The following is an 18,863-nucleotide window of genomic DNA, read 5'->3' as shown; positions in this document are numbered from 1 at the left end:
TACTGTTATAAAATCACTAACATCTTATGGTTTTTTTTTTTGTTTTTTTGTTTTTTTTTTTTTTTTTGCGGTACGCGGGCCTCTCACTGTTGTGGCCTCTCCCATTGCGGAGCACAGGCTCCGGACGTGCAGGCTCAGAGGCCATGGCTCACGGGCACAGCCGCTTCGCGGCATGTGGGATCTTCCCGGACCGGGGCACGAACCTGCGTCCCCTGCATCGGCAGGCGGACTCTCAACCACTGAGCCACCAGGGAAGCCCCATCTTATGGTTTTTAATATCAAAACAAGTGTCTTAGAAAGATCCCAAATAAAAACTTAAAAAGAATGGCATGGGGAAGAACTTTTTACAAGTGTAACACAAACATAGAAACTATAAAGTTAAGACTGACAAATTTAACTACATAAAATTATTTTAAAAGTTTTAGCATAGTAATGTACATCAAAAGTAAAGTTGAGAGACAAATGATAAACTTGGAAAAATATTTGCAACTCAAATAACAAAAGATTATCTATCTATATATATATTATATATATATATATATATATATATATAATATATATATATATGTTCTACAAAGCAAAATTAAGTGAGCAAGAGCAGAGAAAGAGGTAAATGATATCTTTGGAGAATTCATGAAAAAGGAAACATAAATTGCTTGGGTATATTAAAGATGCATAATTTCATTTAAAAGAAAAGAAATAAAAAAAAATAAAAGAAAAGAAAAGAAATAAAAATTAAAACCATTGAGATACCACTTTTTGCCTAGGAGTATCAAAGATCAAAACATGTTGGCCAGTATATAGGGAGATGGGCACTTTCCTACATTGTAATTGGATAGAATCTCTGTGGAAGGCAATTTTAAGGATACACATACACACACACGCACAGGTATGTCTAACTGTTTGATCCAACTTTTCTACTTTTAGGAATTTATAATACAAATTTAAAATGACCCATGAAAAGGTTAATTGAAACATTGCTTATAACAGAAGAAGAATGAAGATAATCTGAATCTCTATCAGTAGGGACCTGGCTAAATACAACCATACAATGAAATGATAGGTGACTGTATAAAAACAACAAGAACATTTGCTATGAACTGATACCGAATGAACTCTAAGATGCATGAAAAAAATCAAGGTGCAGATTAGTGAATAGAGTATTCTACTAGTTGCCTAAAAGGGTGAAGAATATATATGTGTATACACACACATTTTCTTGATAAGCACAACATATCTCTGGAAGTGTACTAAAAACCTGGGAGGTTGTACATGAATAACTGGCTGTTTCTGAGGAGGAGAACTGGCTGGCTGGTAGAGAGGCTTTTCCCTGTATGCCCTTTATTAACGGTTAAATTTTAGCTGTATGAATGAATTACAAGTCAAAAAAGTAAAGTAGGCAATTTGCTTCTCATCTATAACATCATCTCCCCCCCAACCCCCCCTCCCCCCCACCGGCACTCAGTTAACCTTCTCTATCACCAGTGCGTGGCATGAAGTCAACCTTGTCAGTACGCTTCTTTGTAAACAGACACCAGACACATGCCTATTTATAAGGCTAGTTTAATGAAACCACCGTCTAAACTCAGTTTGAAGAAAAAGCCCATTGAGTCTCCAAGATGGAGAAACTGTGAACTCTGAGCCTCAACAACAACACTTTCACAGTTTAGAACTGAAAGGGCACAGAAATATGGGGTTAAAGTTAATGATAGTTTAGGATCCCCCAGGGATGTATTTTTTAGTAGCAAGAACATTCCTGGGTTCTTGAAATCAGGAGAAATATTCAGTGAATGGCAAAAAAAAAAAAAAAAAAAAAAAAGGAGAAAAAAATCTGCTTTATCAACAAACTAGCCCAAAGAGATTAAGTGTGAGATTCTAAGTACCCCAAGAACTAAGTGTGACAGATCTTTTTGAAGTTCCATGGTGTCCTTTAAAAAGCAGAGACAGACCAGGAGAGAGCACAAGGAGAAAGGAATTAGGAATCTTCTTTACTTCTAGCGCCCATTCTTGTCTTGTTAAGAGCATTAACCTATCTTCAGCAGAAGTGGTGCTGTTAAAATTCTTTTTTTGTGAAATGGACCTAGGAGTTCACTAAACTGAAAAGTATCTCTGGTTTAAAAAATGTCATCAGTGCAACCCAAATGATTAAAATTTTGGAAAGTAACCTTTGAAGACAGAGATTGAAAGTCGTCTGTAAATTTAAGGATGACAGTTGCTAACTCTCATCTTTCTATATTGAAAACTCATCAACGATGAGTTTGTCCTGACACTGTTAGACTCCGTAGCAAACTTCTTGATAGAAATAGAAAATTGATTGTAAACCAGAACATGGTAGGGGTGAAAGAGATCTTGTTCTAATTTCCTAAAAATACCAACAAGGAAACAGATCCAGAGACTTGCCCAAAATGACCCAGCTGGTTAATGGTAGAGCTAGATCTACTTGGTCTTGTGCTTATTTTTGTCTTTATATATTTTAAAAGATACTGATGACCACTAACCTTGAATGAGTCCCAAGGCTGTACAGAAAGGTAGATGGTGTATTTATAGAGCACTTTGTTCTTTCATGGATTTAACTCCTTTAGAAGTGCAATACATTTGGTGTGCGCATGTGTGAGTGTATGGGAGAAATGGTATTTCTGATGATTGGGGGATATTCACTGGAATATCACGTCAAATGCTGGTCCACTCCCTAAACTGAAATGTTTCCAATCACCTCCAAATTCTGTGACAAAAATCAGACTCTGAAAGCTGAGAAACAGTTCCACTGTTGCTGTTATGTGCTTTGTCAACTCTACTTGTGCTCTATGGGCCAATCTCAGGGGCTGAATTTTCTTATCTGGGAAATGGGACCAGGGACTTCAATTCAGATTGACTTGGGTGTTCTCAGACATACATAAAGTGAATAACGCTAAAATTCTTAGCACATAAATACTGCTATATAATAGTGATTCCATAAAAATAATTATGGATAGGCATTAATGGAACAATTAATAAACATGACTATTTTTAATATTCTTGTTGTTTCTATATGATTGTCTCAAGTCCCCAACCTTCTGAACATCTTCTGAAACTGAAGGCATAGAGAAAGAAATTTAAATGATACAAAATGCTAGCATAATAATATGGTACCTGAGGTCATATTTGCAAACACTCCTACTGCCATGGTTAACAGTATAAATTCTTATCTTTTGCCTAGGGGTAAATACATTCATTCCTACAGTAATGAATTCAGGACAGAAGATTTCACCAGAATGAAATCAGATAGTGTAAGTGTATTTAGTGTAACACTTTGTTAAACAGAGTATTCCCCAAACTCAAGGCACCTAAAAGTTCAATTCAGGAGACTTTGAGGATGGGGGAGGGAGGAGGATTATGAATGGGAAATACTTCAGTAGAAAGTGAACTTTTCTTTGAAGAACCAAGGCCCCAATTTTTAGCGTACTCCAAGAAAGGGATCAAAGGTTTTTGTAAGTTTTTCTGGAGGAGACACAAGTCAAGAAGTACAACCTCTAAGGATAATCAAAGTATTGGAATACTCTTTTTACTCCCTAAACCGAAGACGCGTTTTAGTTTCAGCCTTGCTAACATCTTCCTGTAAAGCAAAGCCAAGACGTAAAACTTAAGAGTGGCAGAGGTGTGGCATCTTTCGGGGTGCGGCTCAAGTTTAAACGCCACTTTAGAAGCAGCCGTCCCGGCCGGGAGCTCGGAAAGGAAGGTTTACGAGAAGCCATCAGTCAGTCAGATCTTCCTGCTGGAAGGTCGGCGCTGAGGCTGGAGTCGACCCCGGAGCAGCGGAGAAGACGCCTTGGGGGTGAAGACAGCTGGGCTGTCGGGCCAGCACAGTCAGGGGGCGCCTCCACCTCAGCTACTCTTCAGTTTAGCCACCCACTCCAGGAAGGCCGGGAGGGGATTCGCCTGGGGTTAGGCTCGCTGGAGGCTGTCAGCGCTCTTTAGGACCTCAGGGAAACCGGAGAGGTTCTGGCTTTAGGACCCAGGAACTCCGAGGCAGCCCTGACTTAGTTGCCTTGGACCACAGCACCACCTACTTATAGAAGCATCCCGAGCCTCGGCCCGACTGCATCTCCATCGGAAAGTGAGCTCGCCATCCCTTCGGCCTCCCGGGAGCGTTCTGTCTCCCACAGCTTGGAAACGGAGAAACCTTAGCTGTGAAGTGGCTGTGGAGAGAGCTCTGGAAACCGCACAATTGGACAGGGACCCAGAGAGTGAGGGCGGGCGTAACCCTTGCCGTAGGATCGCACTCACCGGCGGGGACGCAGCATCCCAGAGGCTGAGGACCCGCCCGCCCCGCCGCGCTCCTGCTAGGCGCGGGCAGTCCAGAGGACCCTCCGGGCACTTCGAACCCAAGGCAGCCGCTGGGATTCCAGAGCTGCTACGCGCTCCCGGCGGGTCTCGGCAAACTTTTCCCCAGCCCACGTGCTAGCGAGGCGTCTCGCTTTCCGAGCCCTGGATGGAGCTCCGCGCCTAGGCACGCCGCACAGCCTGAGACGTAAGTGCTCACGGTAGGCGACCCGCGCCTGGCCACCGCGGCCACGGCGCTTGGGTACCCCACTGTGGGACCAAAGGACCGAAGAGCGCGCCTTTAACCCTGCACCCTCGGGAACTGTGGAGCTCTTTTCTTTTCCGGAGCGCCCGCGCAAAGTCCTTTTCCCCGGGTCGGAGCCTATAGGTCTGCAGAGGTTGCTAATTCACTGATTGTAATCACCTTCCTCTCCAAGTTGCAGGCAGCTGTGCGCTTGGGGTTAAGCTGCTCCGCAGCTCCTGCCAGGCAGTGGGTTCGCTTCCCCGCCTCCCTCCCCTACTTAAATTGGGACGCGTGAAGAGGCAGCTGCCTCCCTGGGCCTCTCTCCACCCGGCTTCTCCTCCTCGTCTCTCAGGTTCAAGGCGGAAAGATGCTGGTTGCGCCGAACTGACCGGTGCAGGCCCCTGGGCTAGTGGCGACTCCCCCTCGGCGTCTTCCTCAACAGCGCGGACGGCGCCGGCTCCTCGGATGAGCCCTCCAGTTCCCCGACTTTGAGAGGCGTCTCTCCCCCGCCCAACCGCCCAGATGCAGTTTCGTCTCTTCTCCTTTGCCCTCATCATCCTGAACTGTATGGATTACAGCCACTGCCAAGGCAATCGATGGAGACGCAGTAAGAGAGGTGGGTTCTACCCTGCCGGAGGCGCGTGGGGTCGGGGTCGGGGGCGCGGGTGGCGGCGCTCGCTCAGGGGCTCAGGTGGGCAGGACCGTGCCCTCCACCCCCCGCCACTGAGCGCCACCGCTCCCCGCTTTCCGGTCTCCGGAGCTCTGCCGAACGCTCTGTCTTCTCCGTGCTCAGAAGGCGCGGCGAGCCGGAGCGAGACGCGCGGCGAGCCGGGCGTCCTGCGGGAGTTCAGGGCTGAGCGGTGCGGTCCGTACCCACGTTAACTGCCGAGCTTCTACTTCTGAACTCTTCTCTCTTTCGGTCTCCCTCTCTTTTTTTGAGCCTGACATCTTTTTTTTCTTGTTCTTTTTGTCTTTTTCTCTTTTTAGTCCTCTCAACCATCTTCCCTGAAGCTCATCTTTCTCTACATTCACCACCCACGTGCGCCCCAAGTCCTGACCCCAGATAGCTTTGGACACGGCCTACTCCTCTGCGTGCGTGTGTGTGTTGGGGGGTGTGTGTGTGTCTGTGTCTGCGCGCGCGTGTGGGATAGAGAGCTGGGGAGGGGTACCAAGTCGATGTGGAGGACCTGCATTTCTAGGAAAAGAGCAACATTGATTTCTTTTTCTGGACGCTAAGACTAGGTGGGACGACGTACTGAACTTAGCGCATTGAGCGGCAACTCGTGCGCAGGTTTTTTGGGGGAACGCTTGCTTGCAGGGTGATGTTTTGGAGACAGGCCCGACTTTGCCCTCTCTCTTCACTCCCCTCAAAAGCAGCTACTTCTGAGAGAGGTGCCGGCGCTCAGTGAAACTCACTTGCGGCTTTTTGACCTCCTCCTTTCTCTCCATCACCTGTGTGCACTGCGGGTGGGGGGGGCGAGTGGAAGCCTTTAGAAAGGTTTCAGAAAGCTAGATTTCCTGATGATTTAGTGCGCCCGTGTTTCTGTCCCCGAGTCCTGCTGCGGCTGCAGCTAATCCAACTGCGTTTTAGGGGAAGGGCTGCAAAACACTGTTAAGTCCGCTGAAGGATTTAAACGCAAACCGCAACACCCCCGCTCCCAGCACGCACAGCCCCACCTTGCAATACCGCCTCACGGAAGGTGCACAGCAGCCCCTTAGAGTTTATCCGTCTTGGTCGTGCAGTTTGGACTTTTGCGCAGTTAGAATTTGTCTTGAGGTTAACAGATTTTGATTTTTCTGGGATATGAACGTCTCGCTCGACTTGTGATGCGGTTTATTTACAACTCGTTTCATGGAATCTCCAGTCGTGCATCCAGATTTTGGAGAGAGCTTTCTGCGCCCTAATTTTTCAAAGCTTTTTGGGACGTCGTTAAGCTGTTCTCACCTACCCGCAGGGCTGAAGGTTGGCCGGCCAGAGGGCAGAGCTCAGGATAACTTGGTGGTGTGCGATTTCTGCCGCCTCTGCTCTCCAACTGACACCATGGAGCTGTGGTTTATGAGAAGGATACCCCTTTCTCTCGCCCTCATTTCTCCTTTCATTTCTTACTCTCCCTTTCATTTCTGACATTTGGAAAATGCTCATTTTCAGAAGTTTTTCTGAATAAATGTACTAGGGAGGAATTTCTTCGCAGAGGCCATGAAAGTTTGATACGATATCAGTCTTGCCAAAGTCCCTTTCCATCTGCTTCACCTCCCCTCTGCCTCCTTTCTCCACTCCGGTATTTTCTTTCCAGGTATCACTCGGTACAGCTGGCAATTTTTGATTACACTGTGGTCTAAGTGGTCAAAGTGTTTGGAGAGGCTTCCCTACACCCCACACCCCCTGCCCCCAAGTAGACACTGCAGCCTATTTGGTTGAAAAGACTAAAGTGCTTTAAAATGTTCAAAATACAAAATATCTAAAATCCTTTGCCAAATTCTTGTTTATTAGATGACTTGCTAATTCAGCGATGTCTTTCTGATCCACATTGCCTGCCCCATTGTGGTTGAATTGGGGAGAATCAAGCATGTTGCTTTAGTAGAACTTAATGCAGAGATGCTCTTTGGTGGAACATGACATTACAGCACTCCTGCGGCCAGAGGCGATACTGCATGCTTTCCTTTGCAGTGCCATCTCCAAAGTTCCGCCTATACCTCCTTAGGTATCTGACGCAAAACCTATTTGTTTCAAAGTTGCTTTAGCAAAATCTCACGGCAGTGACCACCACATCCCCAAGTGCTGACGTTTAGAAACCCAGTTCTAAAGTGTGCAGTAGTAACTTTTGCCAGACAAACCTTTCAATTTAATAAAATTCAAATGCTTTCAAGTACATGTAAACTGGTAAGGTTGTAAAGAAAAAATTCTATCAAAATGTGCGTGTTTTCCTTAACAGATGTCCCTTCCCAAATCTCAAGCTTCTGGCTAAAATAACTGCAACCCTTAAAAGTGACCACACTCTCTGTACCAACAAAGGGCGTACTGTGTTTTTAATTAAAAGTGGAACTACTTAAAGTGCTGGCTAGACAGTGTAGGGTGATAGTAGCTTTTCTGCTTTGCAAGGAAGCTTAAGGATTGCATTGTGAGAGTATTGAAATGAATAGAGATCTAACTCAGGTTGTGTGAATTGTCCCTCTTCACAGGCTTAAGCTGGTTTTAATTGATCTCATGTCCACTGATTGATCCTACACCAATTGTTGCGCATACCAAACAATTGGCTTTCCCAAAGGAGATTGATTTAAATTAGTTCCTTGGTGAATGCTTGACTACTAGCCAAATCATGTCAGCAGTGACAGTTGACATGCTAGAGCCTATTGTGGTACCAACATTTCCCCTTTCCCTTTGTTTTGGATAGTGGCAGTTAAGTATTACTTTCTAGGAAGAAAAGTGATTAGTACATTAAAAAAAGGTGTTGTGGCTTAGAAGATCAGTTATTTTCTTGGCTTTGTGCTGTGATGTCGGCAGCAGTGATACCAGCATTGGTTAGGCTAATGCCCGGGATCTGATTCTTTTTCTTTTTTTCATATTCCATCTGCAAATAATCAAACCTTCACTCTGGAGCATTCTCAGAACTCCTTTGGCATTATGTTTAGTCTGCTCTATGATCTCAGATGCTCTATAATATCATTTTCTTAATGAAATAAAATTCTTGGCAGAGATCAGATAATTTAGTCAGTTAAAATCAATTGCATCCAGTCTGGAATAGAGAGCAAATATATCATTTAACTTTATGCTTTATTTCAAAATATGGCCAGAGGATTAGAGACTAGAATGTCAGATAAAACTGTGTATGGGAGAGACTATCATAAACAACACTAGCCATCTACTAGTCTTTTTGTCTGCTTATTTAGAAAACAAAATCATACAATAAAAGTGCATTTGATAATCACTACTGGGGCCTGGCAGCAATACATTTGAAAATAAGGCACAAACACAACAGTGAGAATGAATATCTTGTAGAGGGGAGACACATGCCAACGTTTTGAAAAGCTGATTGACAACTCATGTTGTGTCTATGTGGTAACAATCAGAACTCATTGGCCCCTCACCCTCCAGTCCCCTTCAAAAACAGTCATTATTAGCTACTGTTAACCCCTGTGGCCTGTATCTGTCTTGGGACCTCTTATGATTTATCTGTATGGTAAACTGGGTTATTCGATTTGTCTTAGTTTTTGGAATGGTTGTAAGCCACATTTCAGGCCGAATTACTGAAAGGTAGATAGACAAATCATAACCTTATTATAGTCTTCTGGGATTTCTCGAGCTTAGTATGTAGTGATTTCATTTTATATCTCCTTCATTCTATTGATATGCCCAGTCACAGATTTACCAGGGATTTATGAAAACTTCTTGATGAAATTCTTTAAAAGCAACAAGGCTCCCAGACATGTATTTGTGTTTCTGGTGGTCTGATGGTAGGGGGCGTGGTATGACAAGTGTTTCCCGCCATAGCCTTTTCCCTCCTGAAGCCTCAGCTTCTCTCTCCATAACCGCTCATTTTCCTATGATTAGATTTGGCTTCTTCCATGAAACTGAAGTGTTTATCACAAATAGTGTGGTATGTTACTGGCAACTTCGGTTGTTTAAACAAAACAAAACAAAACACTACATTTCCTCTTAAACCTTATAGGGCTGAATTAATTAGTGTTTTAAAAAATCAAATGAGTAGATGTGGAGATATTTACAAGTTTTACAAGTACTTTTAATGATAGCTTATTTCTCACAGTATTCTTTCAAAATACAAAATGGCACATGGAACGTATTAACCTACGCTTAAAAGCTTCGGAGTACATTTGTAGGCCTGCTTTTTTAAGTTTAGAGTGTTTCAGAAAAGCTCATGTGATGTTTTAACTTTGCAGCATAAATATGTTCTTTTTTTTCTTTTGTTCTTTTGTTAATGGGCTTTTCTTCCAGCATAATTCTGAGTTTTCCTGGCCAGTACCTTACCAGTGCACAGAGGTTAGAAAGTTGCCATTTCCCCAGCCAACGTCTTATTCCTCTCTTGAAATTTGGAAGAGATTCAGAATAGGTGACATTTCCTCAGGTCTGCACTTATTCTGGCTTTCGTTATCTGTTTATAAATCTAGCATGGGTCGAATCCAATGTTTACAGAAATCACAAGTTGGAGACGACACTTCTAATTTTTTTTTTTAATATAATTTATTTATTTATTTATTTATTGGCTGCGTTGGGTCTTCCGTTGCTGAGCGCCGGCTTTTTCTAGTTGCTGCGAGCGGGGGCTACTCTTGGTTGTGGTGCGCGGCTTCTCATTGCTGTGGTTTCTTTTGTTGCGGAGCACGGGCTCTAGGCGCGTGGGTTTCAGTAGTTGTGGCACATGGGCTTAGTTGCTCCGTGGCATGTGGGATCTTCCCGGACAGGAATCGAACCCGTGTGCCCTGCATTGGCAGGAGGATTCTTAACCACTGCGCCACCAGGGAAGCCCCTACGCTTCTAATTTCTTAATGCAAAACTACGTCTTGATTTATTCAGAGACTAACTGGGCAGTTTATAGATTATCCAGGCTTTTTACTTCTTTTCCTCCAACTGACTGCCTTTTGAACCAATTTTTTTTTTTCTGGAAATAAGCACTCTTACCCCTCCCAAGTTCAGGAAATAGATGACAGACAAATCATTTGACAGAGTACTTGAGAACCACCCTGCTGAAAGGAGGTGGTAAGCTCTGGGATAAAAATAAAGTTTAAATTTTTCTTTTTTCAAAATGTCGTGATGATCACTATTTTTTCCCCCATTATCTGCCACAATCAAGGATTGACCATTAGATACAGTGTTGCATGTCATATTTATACATTTTCACAATTTTAGCTGGAATAAATATGGAAGGTACTAATTAATACAGTACATAAGTAGTATATAATTATATATGATAGGGAAGGCATATCTACTTACATGCATATACGTACGTGTATATGTAGGTATGTGGGGTGGGGCATGGTGTAACTATGGAGAATTGGGCTTTTGTAACTAAAAAGGATTTTTACTTGTCTTTCCCATTTTTCATCTTTTTCTCAGGACAACAGAGCAGGACAGGGGTAGGTGAGGGGGCTGAGGACTAGGAGAGGGAATGGGTAAGGATGCAGTGTTTTTATTCTTTCCAAGACCCACCCCCCATGTATCCTTCTCTCCTCTAGGACCTTTCTGTATCCAGTCACCCTGTTTTCAAGCATGCCGCTATCCCCCCATCCTAAAATTCCTCATTTCCTTCTTTCTCACCTTACTTTCCAACCTTTTTCTTGACTTCAACCTTTCTCTTGTCTTGCCTAAGAATCCGCTTTCATTCACTCACTTGTCAGTCTGTCACAATCTGGCTTCTACCTCCACCGTTTCATGGAAAGGGTTTTCTTAATGGTCATCCATACTCACTACTCACCTCAGTGCCAACCCTGCCAACGTGACAGCCCTCTCGTCACTGAGATTATCACTCCTTTCCAAAGAAAATCTCTTCCTTTGGTTAGTGACCCTGCACTCTAGTTTCACCTCCCATATTCTGCACATTTTTCTTCTTTGGTCCCCTCATTCAGAGTAGGTGTAGGCTCCTATTTCTTTACCTTTATTCTTTCCCTTGGGGAATTTTATCCATCCCTTTATCCTCAACTGCCTTTTCCATGTAAAGTCCTTCAGTTCTATCCCCCCTTTTTTTTGAACTCCAGATTATGTTACTCTCTGATTTCCCAACTACTGCCATATGGATAAACATTTCATGCACCCTCATATATGGATAGGTATTCCATTCCATGCACATTCAGTCTTGACAACTCAATTCCTCTTCTATGCATGGAATTACCCTTCCTCTCCCAAATGTGTTCCTGTTCCTGTGTTTCTTTTTTTCTGTTCAGGGGTTTCTGCGCGTCAAGGCTGGAAGCCTAGCTGTAGTCTTTGACTTTCCTATTGTCTCTTTTGTTGGTTTGTTCAGTCTTAGTGGGTATCAGAAATCTTGTTTACGTCTACCCCATACTCTCCATTCCCAGAGGTATTTCCTAGCTAAGGTCCTCACTGACTCATTTCCCATCATCCACTTCTTCCTCACTCCATCCTTTACAATGCTACAAAAAATTGAATTTTTCTCAATGTGATCCACAGATCTGATCATGTTACTTCTTTGCTAATAAACCTCAAACCTCCCAGGTCTCCATATTGACTGCAGAATAAATATCAGCTTCTTTCACTTTACATTCAAGGGTACTCTACCATCTGACCACAGCCTGTTTCCAACCTTCCACCACCACGAAAGCACTGTATGCTTAAGCTACACCATATGAGTTCATTTCCAAGCATACCATTATGTTTTCATGTTTTTGTGTTGTCGAGCATGTGGTGGTGCCCAGCTAAATAAAAGGGCACCGTTTCTGTGAAGCCTTCCTGGAATTTTCCCTAAAAGCTTTCTTAGCTTTTCATGCTACTCCTAAAGGACTCTCACTTCCCCCTTTATTTTGGCTACTTTGCCACATGTGTCATCTTTACTATATTTTAAGCTCCTCTAGGGAAGAACTTTGGCATATTCATCTCAATACTCCCCAAACCAGGCTACCTAGAGCGCTTCCTCCACAAGCTGTGGCTGAACAAAAAGTCAGTGATGATGAGATTTTGTTGTTTGCCCTTAAAATCATGCTAATGACTTAATGAGAAATGTTTTTTTTTTTTCAATTCGAAGTTCTTTGAGCATAGTTGAAGTTTGAATGAATAATTAGGATCCTAGGTATAATTTGATTATTTACTATTCTTTTTTAGAGTTTAAAGATGAGCAACACTGATGTATAAAAGCATCCAGCCTAGCCTTATTCTGAAGTCTCTGATAATCTTCAGAATTTCAGAGTACACTAGTGCTTGTGTGTGTATTCATATACCTGTTTATTATTTGAATGATAGAGTATCCCAAATGGTGGGTGAGTTTGGACAGGGGAGAGGGGAAACTCTGTGGGAGTCACCCATATCTAAAAAATACTTCTAAACAAAGGGTGAATAAAGGATTTTCATCACCAAACACTTTGTCTGTATGAATAATTATTTAGAGAAAAAAGAAAGTAGCATTTATCTTCTTAAAAGGCAGCCATATTAATAACATAAATAAATTAGTGCAGGCAAGCATTCAATCTTATATTTATGACTTTAGAATAATAAATATAGCAGTGTAGACATACCTGTGAGAGACACAAGTGTGTGTGTGTATGTGTATGTGTATATTTTAGAACAAGTTCTTCTGTACGTGTGAGTAGACTACATAGTTTTTTGTACAGTGCCTTCCAGGAGAGCACTGACATTTTGCTACGCTTTGAAGGAGGTGAGACTGGTTTAACTAATAAAGAAGGTGAGCTGCTTACTGAAATGTATAATTTAAAAAACTAATTTTTAAGTGGAAGGAAGCTAGAACTAGAATCCAACCCTCCCGAATTCATTGGCTTTTCCTGGACACAGTACACTTTGAACATCAGTGTTCGTTTTAAAAGAAGAAATCACCTTTGAGCCCATTCAAAAGTTCTTTGGATCCAGAGTTTTACTGAGCCTCAGAACTTCCTACAACTCATAATTACACCACCAAAGTAACTGGTGTTAAGGAACCGAAGGCTGAGTGGGCGGAGTAACTGAGGTGTAGGACCATAAGTGTGATCTGGTAAAAACTTGCATACTTGTGTTGCTAAATTTTTTATCACTGTTCTTGCATATGAATTATAGGAACTTCTTTTATTTCTGGTACTCCCATAGCCAGAACAAATATCTGTGTGTCTGTGGGTGTGTGCTTGTGCATTTGTGTATCAATATGTTTGTTTGTAGATGTGTATATATGAATTTTGTACATACACTTATGTATCATAACACCATCATATGATCAGCATAGCCAATCAATGTTAGAGAAAAGCTAGTAAATATTATTTTTACTCTTAAAATGTAGAGAAACTAATGGTAGGTAGCTCTCCACCTTATCTTGTCATTTGGGGAAAACCTTTACAATTTACTTAAAACCATTTGATTTTCATCACCTGCTGAAGGATATTAAGAGCACTTATAAAACCGCTGGTTCTGCACATTTCTTTTGAGCAAGGCTTCTTAACTTGGGGTCCAGAGATGGGGCCAGGGTTTTTGTGAGTCTCCTGAAATTAGATGCAAAATGTTTTCTGTTTCTTTTTAGCGTGTAAAGAGAGGATCTAGAGCTTTCACTGAAGTCTTAAAGTGGCCATGGTTCATCTTTCCTTCAACAGGTTAAGAAGCATTGGTTAAAGAAATAGCAGGTAGACCTTGTTAAAGAGCATGATGCCAATTGGCTGCTTCAAATTGACAGAAACTTTTAGGAAACAAGTGTCTATTTTCCGTGTGGGTTTCCAGCTATTTGCCATGTGTATAATTCACAATATGAGGACACACTGGAAACACTATCTCAAGACTTATTTCAGTAAATAATTACTTGGCTAATAATACCTTTCTCAAAGGCAATAGTTGTTAAATTCTATTTCCCTAAAAAGCTTATAAAAGTACAAAATAAACACAGAATAAGGGGTTCTGTTAAAACTTTTCATATAGTCTAATTTTTATCTCATTAATGAAACAGTAATATAAAGTTCTAGAAATCAGTGTTGCAATTTTCCGCTGATGATGTACAGTGCTGGCATTAATAGGATTTGTATGTATCACACTGCCAGTTCACAGACCGGTCAGAACCAGGCTTAGCACTCTTCAATTCTGGCCACGTAGGCTTCTACAAGATCCTTGCTGCTGGGCCAGCACACTTAGAATTTTTCTACCGTGATGGTCTTCCTCTCTCACCTATCACTGGATTCAGCAATCCAACCAGCCACTTAGCAGTTAAAACACACAGAGCGATAGAGGGCGCACTTTGCATTCTTTTCCTCGTGCTTTGTTCTCTGAAATTTTGTAGGTTTTGTGCTTGCCTTGCTCTGACCTGCCCTGTAGGTTCAGGTGGGAAACCTGTTCTACTCTTTCCAGTAAGATTGAGGCTGTGAACAACTTGACCTCCTCATGGAGAGAGAGGGAAAAGGAACAAGTAAAGAGAGCTTTCAGTTTTACTGAGAATTTCTGGTTTTCATCCCTAGTCTCCTTTTGACAAGACCGTCTCGCCAAAAGGCAGACTTAACCAAACTTACAGTTTTAATATCTGTGAGGCAGATATTAAAGCTAGAGATTGTGTTAACCGGGAGGTGGATTCCAGCTTCTATAGCCACTTTGGAAAACATTAGTTTTTCTTTTTTTAAATTTAATTTAATTTTTTTCTTTTTTTTTAAAGAATGTTTTCCATAAAGTGCATGCCTAAAAATTTAAGCAATTGGTAAAATTTGGAGTTGACCAAATGACTCCAAGTTAATACTTTCCAATTGTTTGCCAAATTCTTTAATCTTTATGTAGAGACCTATTTCATTCAATGGATCTCTCACATTGCAACACTTTGAGAATGATAAAAATTGTCTGATCTTACCTTGAAAATCTCGTTTAATTTTTTTTAGGTTCTCTTTTCCCTTCATGTAATAATGTCTGACATAGGATTTAAAAATTCTCTAGCCCTTCATTGTTGATCACCTTACATACTGTGTTCTAGTGTCTCTTTCTTGGCTTTTGGGAATTCCCTGGTGGTCCCGTGGTTAGGACTTGGCGCTTTCACTGTGTGGGCCTGGGTTCAATCCCTGGTCGGGGTGGGGAAACTAAGATCCCGTGAGCTGAGCAGCGCTTCCAAAAAAAACAAACAAACAAAAGGCTGGCTTTTAATGTTGAAGAGATTTGTGCTATATCTTCATATCTTCATTAACCTTCCTATGTATCTATGTATTGATAGTAGACCAGGTTTCAAGTTGAGTCATAGTTGGGTTAATATTCCCATGATCAAGTGACGTGTCCTGTGCTCATCACACCCTTCCCCTCTGCCACCCCCCCCCCCATAGCCCTTTAGAGTGACTGTGGTATTCATTATTCTCAGGTGTTCCACTGCTATAACTGGTCTTTGAGGACTCTGCACTGAATGATCCCAGTGGCATGGGAAGAATTGTACCTGGGGCTCCCAGGTTACCATCCTTAAATATAAATTAAAGCAGTCCTAGTCTTTGACTTGTCCTCTGGGTAGTTCTTGTAGGTGGAAGAATATCTTGTTAAAATTCTAATTTTTGACACTTTCTTCTTGATGATGTTTTAGAGGATCATTTCTTTGGAAGTGTGTGTATGTACTTGTGTTTAAGGGTCAGGTTTATAGTATATTTTCAGGGACTCCTGGGTATTAGTTCTGAGCTCTAAGTCAATATGAAGACATGGCAGAGAATAGATGTAGGTGGAGTGAATAGAAAGAGCAAACATTAAACTTTTTTGTTGACACAAGGATCTGGGTATCTGTCTAATGCTTAGAGAGAAATCAGGGCTGTCCTATCCAAAGCGTTCCTTCTACTGGTGAAATATACCTTGTGGTTACTATCCTTCCAACAACTTAGTATTATAGAGAAACTTTGTTAGGGATAGGAGATTAATTTGAAAAACCAAATGTTGTTTGGTAGTGGACAGCAGTGGTTCCCAGAAGTGTGATTAGTGGGTTGAGGTTAGTTTGCTGTGGAGCTCGGACAGCCGTTCACACCACTCCTGGTGATCAATAAGTCATGTACTGGCTGATGTGATTCTTGACTGAATCTGTCAATTATGAAAGATTTCTTTGTCCCTCTCCCTTTGAATAATACTATCCTGAAAATTGATCCAGAGCTTGGCAATTGTCTCTTGAAAATTGATTGTCCAAAGTTATGAATTTTGTGCACTTTAATTGTTCTCTCATGTAGAAGTAAAAATAATTAGTTCTTTGCAGCTGCTGTGGGTGATCTCAACATGATTTTGACTTGAAAGCGACTCAAAATGAATAATAACTGTTCTAAAGGCTTTGGCAAGCTTCAAGTAGTCATCTTTTTTGTTGAATTCTGGGAGACAGTTTTGAAGAAATAGGAGAGTCTGGACCTAGAGAGAGGAAGAAAGAGCAGGATCACTGCTTTCCAAGACTTGAGGCCTGTCACATGGAAAAAGGGCGTAATTCGTTCTTCCCTTGGGATTAAGGCAAAATGAAGGAGGCTCATAGGGAGGAAGATTATGGCTTATATTTAAGAAACTATCCACACGTGTAAAAGACCCTTTCTTGATGCCCTGAGTCATTGGAAATTGCCCTTTTCCAGCAGCATAGGGTATCTCTTAAGAAGTGTTGTAAAGCCAGTGGCTGTATTGAGTGTAGAGAAACCTTGAAGGGCCACTCACACCAAAAGAGCCATGATGAGCACATCTGCAATGTATCTGGCATCTAATATTTAAATAGAAATTCTTGTTGACAATTATTCAACTCAAATTATAAGACCCAAATAATGTCCTTCCTAAATACAGAACACTAAACAAAATCACTTCTTTAGATTCTGCATCACATGCCTCTGTCATCATTCTAAACTTCAGTAATAAAGAGTATTATACATATTGAAGTCTAATCTGAATTCCTAAAAAAGAAAAGATGTATTTCTCAAGTCTTACATGACCATGATGTCAATTTCAAGAATGTTTCATTATAAGAAGGTCAGATTTCAATGCAACTATAACCAGCATGGGTTATGCCATACAAATACTTTTCTTTCTTTAATGCGGTTACTAGACTGGAAGATAAAGAAGCATTGGACAAAAATTCATTAATGATAATACTTTGCACCTATGAAAGCATAATAGGGTTAAAAATTCTTTTGGAACAGGTAGAGAAATGAACATATATCATCTTCTGTTACTTACTTGAATTACATTTGACAGAGTGGTGAGTAATGGATTGATGTGCACTTTGCAGGAAGCCTCTGGCATAGTAAAGGACCCTCTCTTCAGCCTAGTTTGGAACAATATTTTCTTAATGATTAGGTTGAAAACAGATGGGCATGCCATCCACACTTTTGCATAATATGAAGTAGAAGAGGACATTTAAAAGGTCGTTTGACGTTACAAAAAGATCTCAATGGCTGGGAATGGCAGGATGAATTTGTGAATGAAATCTTTTTTTTTAAACATCTTTATTGGAGTATAATGGCTTTACAATGGTGTGTTAGTTTCTGCTGTATAACAAAGTGAATCAGCTATACATATACATATACCCCCATATCTCCTCCCTCTTGCGTCTCCCTCCCACCCTCCCTATCCCACCCCTCTAGGTGGTCACAAAGCACCGAGCTGATCTCCCTGTGCTATGCAGCTGCTTCCCACTAGCTGGAAAAAAAAATGCAGAATTTAGATCTTAAGATCAAGGAACCAACTATGGACGAATAGGATGTTGGAGACAAGGCGTTACCACTGATTTTTGAGGTGACAATGTGATATAGTTGCAAAAAGAAGTTGGCTACATTAAGAGAAATATTTACCTAGATTAAAGAATGAGGCAGATGAAGGTCCTCAGCCCACAGATATCATTACTTTCAGAAGTGCATTTGCAGCACACATAATACTGTATTGATTTCCTAGGACTGTTGTAACAAAGTACCACAAACTGGATAGCTTAAAAGAATAGAAATTAATTTTCTCACAGTTCTGGGGGCTAGAAGTCCAAAATTAAGGTGTCAGCAGGTCTATACTCCCTCTGAGACTATAGGGGAGGATCCTTTCTTGCCGCTTCCAGCTTCTGGGGACCCCAGATGTTCCTTACTTTGTGGCAGCCTAACTCCAATCTCTGTCTTCACCTTCACACGGCTGTCATCCCTCTGTGATGGTCTCTCATCTCTTCTTATAAGAATACTGCTTATATTGGATTAAGGCCCACACCAGTGACCCCATGTTAACTTAATTTCAGCTACAGACACTATTTCAAAATAAACTCACATTCACAGGTACTGAGAATAAGACTTCAGTGTATATTTTGGGGGGCACAATTCAACCCGTAAGTCCTAACCTGTGGCAGACCTGTAGGTTCTTTAAATCCTCATTTTCACAACTCTGTGTAATAAGTATTATTATTATTAATGATACCATAAAAATAATTGTATTAAAAGAAAAAGTAATGGCAATAGAAGTATAATAACTAGTAGAGCACTGTACATAGCCGCTCAGATTGTGTACTGCACATAAAGCATGATATTAATGACACCCCCTGGACTTGTGCACACAGTGGCCCTGTGGGGGGATGCTTTAGACATGGTTTATAAGTGTATAGGCTTTGGAATCGGACTCTCAAATTCCTTCCTGCCCCTGAAGTTCCACGAAATTGCACGAATCCAAAGAATCACCTGAGTGTGTTGATTACATTTTTAAATAAATCCATGAATCAAATTGACTTCTTCAGCTAAA

The 18,863-nt window shown here is 41.5% G+C and overlaps 1 protein-coding gene across 3 annotated transcripts in view; it reads left to right on the top strand.

Annotated features, from left to right (window-relative positions):
• Nucleotides 1-5,065: 5,065 nt before the first annotated feature.
• The window catches only part of RSPO2 (R-spondin 2), a gene marked incomplete at both ends in the record, with an annotated part of 156,388 nt that continues 142,590 nt past the window's right edge, over nucleotides 5,066-18,863 (top strand). For 2 of the 3 annotated variants that reach the window (XM_079722409.1, XM_079722408.1), the window contains one exon: nucleotides 5,066-5,159. In XM_079722409.1, coding sequence (XP_079578535.1) covers nucleotides 5,066-5,159 — 94 coding nt within the window. Of the gene's footprint in view, nucleotides 5,185-18,863 lie in introns of all 3 variants that reach the window. The other variant, XM_079722407.1, reaches the window with a different exon arrangement.

Source organism: Hyperoodon ampullatus, assembly GCF_949752795.1.
Source record: "Hyperoodon ampullatus genome assembly, chromosome: 17".
Lineage (NCBI taxonomy): Eukaryota > Metazoa > Chordata > Mammalia > Artiodactyla > Ziphiidae > Hyperoodon > Hyperoodon ampullatus.
The sequence above is the reverse complement of the archived record's forward strand: the minus strand, read 5'-3'. Positions and strand labels throughout refer to the sequence as shown.